The sequence below is a fragment of the Nyctibius grandis genome, chromosome 2 (assembly GCF_013368605.1).
Source record: "Nyctibius grandis isolate bNycGra1 chromosome 2, bNycGra1.pri, whole genome shotgun sequence".
Classification (NCBI taxonomy): domain Eukaryota; kingdom Metazoa; phylum Chordata; class Aves; order Nyctibiiformes; family Nyctibiidae; genus Nyctibius; species Nyctibius grandis.
Window position 1 is genome coordinate 48,872,899 of NC_090659.1, and position 8,713 is coordinate 48,881,611.

At 52.7% G+C, this 8,713-nt stretch overlaps 1 protein-coding gene across 1 annotated transcript; it reads right to left on the minus strand.

Annotated features, from left to right (window-relative positions):
• Positions 1-1,218: 1,218 nt before the first annotated feature.
• CHST7 (carbohydrate sulfotransferase 7) lies at positions 1,219-2,832 on the minus strand. Its single transcript, XM_068425518.1, has one exon. It carries the CDS (start codon positions 2,792-2,794, stop codon positions 1,370-1,372), a length of 1,425 nt encoding a protein of 474 aa, XP_068281619.1. The 5' UTR covers positions 2,795-2,832; the 3' UTR covers positions 1,219-1,369.
• Positions 2,833-8,713: the final 5,881 nt, after the last annotated feature.

The window sequence follows — 8,713 nt, forward strand, 5'->3', positions numbered from 1 at the left end:
TGAAAATGTCATTTTAATATCCAAAATGAAACTTAAGGTTTTCTTTTTTTTTTTTTTTTAAATACAAGCTTTTATTTGGGAACTTCACAATTAGTTTGTCTCAGCCTCGTTAGGAAACATTTGCTTTTGTCCAGGAGTTGCCAGCTGAGAGGATGTTATTGTTGGGAAGGGATGTGACCAGGAGGACCCTGTGCACAGCACAATGTGTCAGCCCGGAAGCCAGGGAAGAAAAGTGATTCCCTCATCTGGCTGAGAGAACAAAATGGAAATACCGAGTGTTTGCCTTCCAGTTACAGTCACCCCTACGCGTGTCCCCAAGAAACATGTTAGTCACCTGTATCTCACGTATCACCACCTAACTATATCAATATATTAAAAAAAAATCCTACTTTAAAAAGAATTACAGATTTCTTTAGAAAAGCAAAGACTTCTGCCACAAACACCTTTGAAACGTGTAAGCAGGCGAATGCTTATGCCCGCCGCACCACCGCTTACCCTGCTGCTCCGAACGATGGATGGAGTTGGACATGGTTACCCTTCCCTCGGCCAGTGCCCCCCTTCCTGGCGCATCAGCCACCTGTATGGGCAGAGCCCATCCCCGCAGAGCCACCCGGCCGGCAGCAGGACAGCCAAGTGTCCCCCTGCAGCAGACACTCTCCTGCCCGTCCAGGCCACCACTGACCTCTGCGGCGAACTTCACAGAAGCCCCTTGTAGGTGTTTCAGTCGCGATAACGACAGAGCCGAGCATGCTTCAGCGCTCGGGGAAGGCGATGCTCGCACAGCGACGCCTTTCCAGCCCTCTGGTTCCTTTCCAAGAGCTTTCGTTTGGGGGATTTTTAAGTTTTGATGCAGTTTTTTTAAGAACACCCGTGCGTGGCACGTGGTCGTGGTTTCACGTTCAAAGGACTCCGAGATCGACGCCGTGCCCAGAGGACACCTCTTACCAAACCCTTATTTAAATTCTGTGATTCTGTGTGATTCTGTGAAATAGAACACCCCGGGTGCCCTCTCCACGCACCCCGGCGCGGGGTGGCCGCGGTCCCCAGAGGAAACACCGCCCCACCGAAGCCGAGGGTGGGAAGGGGCGTCTGGACCCTGCAGCGCTGCCCGTCCCTGAGGCAAGACGGGTTTGCTTCTGCCAGGGCTGCCCCTCCGCGGGAGCGCCCGGCCCCAGAGGCGAGCGGCCGGCCGCCGCCACGCCATGCCAGCCGTGACTCCCCGCGCTCGGCTCTGCCCGACGGCGCCCGTCCTCCCGCCAGGACGGGCCACCATGGCAGGGCCGGGACCCCGGCGCACTCCCCTCCCGGCTCCGTCGGTCCAGCCCTCACCCGGCGGCGGGCTGTCCCCGCCGCCCGCGGGGCAGGGGGGCTACCGGGCGTCGCCGGGACTGAGCGGGTAGGCGAGGAGGCTCATGGCCTCGCCGCAGGCGTCCTCCACCTGCCGCACCTGCTGGCGGCTGAGGCGCTCCCGCCAGGCGTGGATGGCCTCCCGCGCGTCGCGGGCGGAGATGAGGAAGGGCCGGTCGGAAGAGTAGGCGGCGCCGCGGGTCATGTTGAGCACGAAGGTCTCCAGCGCGGGCGGCACCGGCAGCCCGGCGAAGCGCAGGAGGCGGCGCAGCTGGGCGCGGGGCTCCTGCACCAAGTCCTCGTAGCGCAGCTGCGTGTAGCGGCGGCGGAGCCAGGCCGGGGCGCGGCGGGCCAGGAGGAGGTCGCGCAGCCAGGCCTGGCAGATCACCTCCAGGGCGCCGCCGAGGAAGAACTCGGCGCGGTGCTGGGGCTGCGGCGCCCGCCCGCCGCCCAGCAGGCCGGGCGGCAGCAGGAGCTGCTGGGGTTGCTGGTGGCGGGGCCCCGGCCCCCGCGGCTCGGCGCGGTGGCGGCTGCGCAGCACCTGGATGCTCTCCCGCAGCAGCGCCTGCCGGGCCTTCAGGCGGGAGTTGTGGACGGCGCGGGGGTCGCGGAAGAGCTGCACCACCCGCAGGTTGAGGCCGGGCTCCCGCAGCAGCGGCAGCAGGGCGCCCAGCTCCAGCAGCCGCACGTCCTTGATGACCACCACCGGGTACTTGCGGCACTCGGCCTCCAGCTCCCGCAGCGCCCGCGGCGGGCACGTCTCCTCGCAGGCGGCGCCGTCGACGAGGCCGATCTCCCGGCGGGGCCGCGGGGCGGCGGGGCAGAGCGGCGGCGAGCAGATCACCTTGTTGGTCCGCCAGCCGAAGATGCCGGCCGTGGTGAGGTTGGCGGCGGCGGGCGGGGCGGGGGCCAGCGGGTCGCGGGGGCCGGGCGGGGCGGCGTAGAAGCGGAGGACGGAGAAGTCGCATCGGAAGAGGGCGCGCAGCATGTCGCGGAGGGCGCCCTGCAGGCTCAGCGCGTCCCCCGGGTAGAGGGCCTGCCACAGGTGCCACATGGGCTCGTAGAGGTAGAAGACGTCGGGGTGCTGGTTGAAGAGCTCCCCCAGGAAGGAGGAGCCCGTGCGCCAGGTGGCGTGCAGGTAGATGTGCCGCTTCCCCGCCGCGCTGCCGTTCCCCGCCGCCCCGGCCGTGCCGCCGCCACCGCCCTCCTCGTCCTCCTCCTCCTCCTCGTCCAGCGGCGTCTGCCGCTGCTCCCAGCCCCACTCGCTCAGCGCCTCCTCCAGGCTGGGGCAGCGCCGCAGCAGCGGCTCCTCGTCCGCTCGCCCCCGCCTGGCCCCGTAGTCCAGCGCGTAGGGCACCAGCAGGAGCAGCAGCAGCGTGTACAGCACCAGCACGGCGGCGAACCGGCGGTGCTCCCCCCGCCACCGCCACCGCCGGCGGCCCTTCATCGCGGGGGGCGGCTGCGGACCGCCGGCGCTCCGCCGACCCTCTGGCTGCCGGAGGGCGGCTCTTCGCCAAGAGGCAAAGTTAGCGGCGGCGGGGGGGTGTGGACTGCGGGCGGCCCTCCCCGCCGGGGAGCACGCCCACGGGCACGACGGCCAGGCTCGGGGCCGCCCGCCCGCCGCCTCCTTCTCCTCCTCCTTCTTTTTCTTCTTCTTCTTCTTCTCCTCCTCCTCCTCGCAGCGCGACGCGGAAGCTCCCGCACCTGCCCCCGCCGCCGGCCGTGTGCGGGCTGCTGCTGCTCCCGCTGCCGCTGCGCGGGGCTCCGGGCTGCCGCTCGCCCAGCCTCCCCTCCCTCTCTGCCTCCCCCCGGGCAGGGCCGGAGGGGCGGGCTCGGCATCTCGGGAGTCATCCCCGCCCGGGGAAGGGCGCACCGCTAAGGAGGTATGTTAGCCAGGACAGGGACCGAGCAGCTGAGACTGGCCTGAGGAGGAGCGTTTGGTCCTGTTATCTACCAGGTCTCCAGAGAAAGACCACACTGCTGTAACGAAAAGAGGTGCAAATGAATTTTTAGGATGCGTGACAGCTATTAAAATCTGCAGTGGGTTTCAGAAACGCGGCAGCTCGGCACTGCAGAGAGCTGCGTGATTTCTCAGCCACGCTTTTGTCTACGTGTGCATGCTGATGGGGTATGAACATCTCGTTCATGACTCATTGCTCCAGTTTATGCATCTAAAAGTTTCGTGTCTGTCAGATCTGGTCACCCTTTGCAGTTGGTAGGAAGAAACAGGCACCCACAGAGGGACATCCAGCCTGTCTTGGATGTCCGATAGCCTTCTGATAACCCTTCTCTTTATTAACTACAGTGGGAGCGTAACGTTACCAGCTCTCACTTAGACTTCTAGTTTTTTTAGACACCTATGATTACCTTAAACAAATCTCCTGTGGAATGGAAAGCCAACAAGAGGTTGACTCAAAGGTTTTTAAATTTACATGTAGAGTCTCAAAATCTCTAGCCCAGCCCCTGCCTGACCTTGGAAGGTGCTCACAGAAGGAGATGGACCACGATCCCGTGTTCCTGGGCATCCACCTGGCAGGGATGCAATGTCCCTGTCCTGCTGACTGTAGCAGGGGCTGCTGACTGTCCTAACCTCTGGATGCTGTCATCTGTAAAACACTACTAATATTTAAGTATGGCACGCAGAGTGAAATTCAGTGAGGATGAAAGAATTCTCACCCTCCACGTGTGAAGTTTTGACTCCTGGAATAGTCTATGCGATATGTATTCACTTGTACTAAGGCACATGACACAACCTTGGTCAACAATATCACATACAACGGGGCACAGAAATGACCCACTAGTTACATAGGTTCTAAAAATGTTCCTTCTATAATATAAATCTATAGATGCAGAGTCTGCAGCTGCTGCACGTTTTTCCATCTGAATGTCTAGGTATGAAACAATAATCCCATTTCACATTTATCGGGCAACATATGAGGAGCACAAAGCAATGCGAGAGAAAAAGCATGCTTCTCTTCTGTCCAGGTGGCGAGCCAGCAGTCTGCCTGCTAACACTTTACTTGACCTCTGTTAAGTAAGTGTTAAAGACTGGGCTTCCTGCAGTTTATGGCATGCTGAGTGAGGAGATGGTGCCAAACAAGACTTGTAGGCTCCTGAGCAGAAGAATGCAGAAATTATGGCATCAGGAAGGAAATTCTGCCCTAACATACATATTCATCATGGCTTTGGGCTTTTTAAACAGCAAGATACACCAGCCCGAGTTTCAGCTCTGACTTTGTAAAGACAAGGATTTCATCCAGACTCTTAAGCAAGTAAAGGAAGACAATAGAATAAAAACACACTTGCCAAAACCAGGTCACAGGCTTGCCAAGAAACCTTCACCTATTCAAAGAACATGCATATCTAGTATGTTAAAGAGGTATCTCCAGTGTAGTTGACCAGCGATAGGACATGAGGAAATGGACTGAAGCTACATCAGGGGAAGTTTAGGTTGGACATTAGGAAAAGGTTCTTCACTGAGAGGGTGGTCAGTCACTGGAACAGGCTCCCCAGGAAAGTGGTCATGGCACCAAGCCTGTCAGAGTTCAAGGAGCGTCTGGATGATGCTCTTAGTCATATGGTTTAGTTTTAGGTAGTCCTGCAAGGAGCAGGGAGTTGGACTCGATGGTCCTTATGGGTCCCTTCCAACTCGAGATATTCTATGACTCTATGACTTCTATGGCATCTTCCAAAATGGTATTTTTGGAGGATTTACCAAGCTGGGATCCTGAGAAGTGAAGGTGAGAATGGATAGTTCTGAGCTGCTGGGGTTTCCCCTTTGTAAGGCAAAACAAAATACTGAGTTGGCAGTAGCATCAGCACCATGGCTGACAAAGGAGCCACAGCGCAATACATGGTACCTTAAACTAATTTTGTGTTGGTTTCTATGACACGTACTTGTCTAAAAACAAAAATCAAGGTCTGAAAACTGCCTCACTAAAGTAAGGCTGTCTTGAAAAGAACGAAACATCTCACAGAGTCAGATGGCCTGCCAGACAAATGAGAAATCATAGAAATAAACCTACGTACGTGCTATGCTGGGTTTTTTTTTTCAGACAATGGAACTACAAACTTCTGTGGCAACTGCTCTGGAAAAAGTGAAAGGTGCAAATCACTTTACCACAGGCCACATCTTTACTAAGATAAAAACATAGGCAGTTCTTAAAAGATTATCAAACCAAAAAAGAATCACAGTAAATGTTTTGTTCTGCACCTTTACACCAGTTCCTCTCCTGAAAGAGGCTTAGCCTGCAAGTGTTTACTTCGGTTGTTTTGGGTTAGGGCTTTTTTGGTGTGGGGAGATTCCAGCCAAGCCAGTATTCATTCTGCCACCCAGCAGGTGCCTGAGCTAGGCTTGAAATCACCAAGCTCCAGCCTTCCTGAGGGATGAGGAGGAGTACTCAATTTGAGTGTTGGGGAGTGGATTGGTCCAAATAGAGCTGGGAAGAGATAGGCTCTTTAGCACAGATAAGGGGGATGATTTTCCCGCATTTTAGGCTTTTTCTCTGAACCATAAAGACACCATTTACATATACAGATGATCTACTGCATCTCCTTTGGGGGGCAGGAGAGTTCGGTACCCAAGAGAGGCAGGCGGGTTCTTCATTGATTTGTGAAGCAGCCTGCCCATTTGGCATCTAGCTCCTGCCTTTTCTTGGTGATAATTCTGTGCTTTATGTTATTTTATAAAGCAGAAAAAAAAAGAATATAAGCATAACGTGTTCTGCATAGTTTAGTGTAGCAGTATTTCCTTTCTAGTTTCCAAGCTTGTCACTGAAAGTACTGGCTGTTTTTAATCTAACATAACATTGGCTTCCTGTGTATTATCTCTCTCAATTTTTGCTCCTCCGTGTCCCATGGCACTCCTACTGACAAGAGAGACAGTAAATGCTGGAACATCACGCTTCAGCCTCAGAAACATTTTTATCTTCTCAGCAGAGGTTTCAAAATAGAAATAGTTGCCTCTATATCTAGCCATCTTTCAGCTCTCGCATGCTCTTGTCATTTTCAAAGAGCGCTTTGTGATTAAAAATAGCTTGATTAGTTGATAAAATTAAATATACTTTGCACAGGGAGCACCACCCTCAAACATCCTGGCTGTTAATGAGCGCTCTGCTTGCACATATTGTCACTCACAGGCTTCAGCCAAGAGGAAGTCCGTGGTTAATGGCAGCTTAAAAAGCGTCAAGAAGCCACCAGACTAGGACAATATTTTTATTTTTGAAGTTGCTTTGTCATCAGATGTTTCAACATGTGCAATACCACATGTTTCACATGTGAGACCAGTCTTAGCAGCTCACATTTCAGAAGGGACATGTTGAGAATAGCATGATGGAGAAGCTGGTCCAGGCGAGGCGGCCAGTGCAGAAGGGATTTTTCACAGTGGAGTTTCCCCCAAAGGGGAACAGAGATTGAGGGCCTGCAAAAGGTCAAAGATATCACAGGAGTTTTGAGAGACTCAGTGGAAATTTAGAGGATATGAAGAAACTGGAAAGTCAGACAAAAGGAGAGGAGACTTCTAACCTAGGGGCTGGTGAGAAGCCGGGGGAAATGGGCTTCATGCAAAGCCACATGCAAAAGGTGGTAATTCAGCTCTGCACATACCTCTGATTGATTGTCACTCTTCAGTACCTGCAAGAAAGATGAGGAAATGGGGCAGGAAAACCGTGGTGTTCACGACTGTCTTGGTCTGTGTACTCCTCCTGCTAGTTAAACTGGCACAAGTCCAGACCTCTGAGTTTCTCTGTGGGCTGGTTTGAGAGAAGGTGTACAGCTTTATGCTTTAGTTAATATAACCAAGTAGTCACCGTGCAAATCACACCACCGAACATCTCTGTGCAAAAGGGCGCGGGCAGTGGGAAGGTACAAGACCCCTCAGTGCCTCTCCAGACTGAGGGGAGCTGGCGGTTGAGATTGGGGACCGTGTGGAGTTGGAAAGGAGGAGGCATGTTTCTCTCCCCTCTCTCCCAAATTTCTCCACTTACTCTTAACTGAGAACTGGTAAAGGTGTAAAGGTAAGTGTGCTGCTGCTCACCACTGCCTGAGGAAAGAGCCAGGCACAGAGCGTGGGCTGGGGAGGTGTTCAGATGAAGCCAAATCCAGCACTGCAGCCTGCTTTTGGGCTAAGGGATGCTTGATAGTGCAGTCCAGCATTGCTGAAGCAGCTGCAGCAGCCTGACAGGTACCCAGTCAGGGGAGCTCTTCTGCACCTGAGAGAAACAGATACATTTCATTTCCACTTGCTAATTTTTAAAGATGAACCTATTACTAATACTCTACGCTGTAAGTGTCAGAGTGGGGATTGTCTGTGGTCTTAGCTGGCTTCTCTGGTTTTCCAAGATGTGGCTTTTCCAAGAATGTGAGATCTGGGTATTGAAATGGCAAAAAAAAAAAAAAAAGTAGTTTTTTTTTAAATAAAATTAAATCATGGTCCCTTTTATGTCATCAGTGATCTTGTGAGCTCCTCTGACTTCCTCTAAGAAAAGAAGATAATGCCCTAATTGGAGATGATAGAAAATGCTACCAGGAAATGCAACAAGAAAATGCAGGAGGTGGAAGGCAGATCAAAGCAGGTTTATGTATTTGTTGAGGTTCAAGAGGAAGTTCAGAAGGAAAAATCTATTATTATTTATAACAGTAGAGAAAATATCTATTCTGCGATCCAACTCAATGCTAATTTAACTTGAGTATCACTAAGTTATGCCAAAGATGTCTCTAATTTGAAGACTTTAAGCCTTTCCCCTGCAGAGCGTGCTCTGTTCTCCCATTAGCAGCGAGACAGTCATCTCACAACCCAGAAATGGGCTTACGCTACGTGAGTAGCCAGCACCTCCATCGAGCCTCCCACTGCCTGGCAATTTACAGTGGCTGCCGAAGAAAAATTATTCCGATGGTCATGCGTTTGGGGTCTCACAGCTTCAAAGACAAGAAGTGCCTGAACACTAAAATGCGTGGGAAAGAATTATTTGTAACGGCAGAAACCATGCATCTTTTTCTGTTTTCTCTCATTGTCACAGACTCACTACTGCTGAATTAGAGATGCTGATTAAGAATAACAGCAAGCTTTTGCAACTCAACAAGTTAAGCCATTGTGTGGGTATAATTAGGGAACTAAATCTTTTACAGTTCAGTCAAGCGAAGCAATGAACTAGAAAATTTGAGACCTATTTTTAACCGAGGATTATTTTTTTCCCCAAAAAAACCCCTCTGACAGCCATTGTAACAAAATAGTTACAGCTCTACTGTGCCTTCACAGGGCAACACTTCCATGCACAGAATATAATTTTTGAACCAAGAATCTATCTGGCTTTTTATTCATTTCAGTCTTGCGCACAAATCCTTACTGGCATGTACAAATGAAAATGCC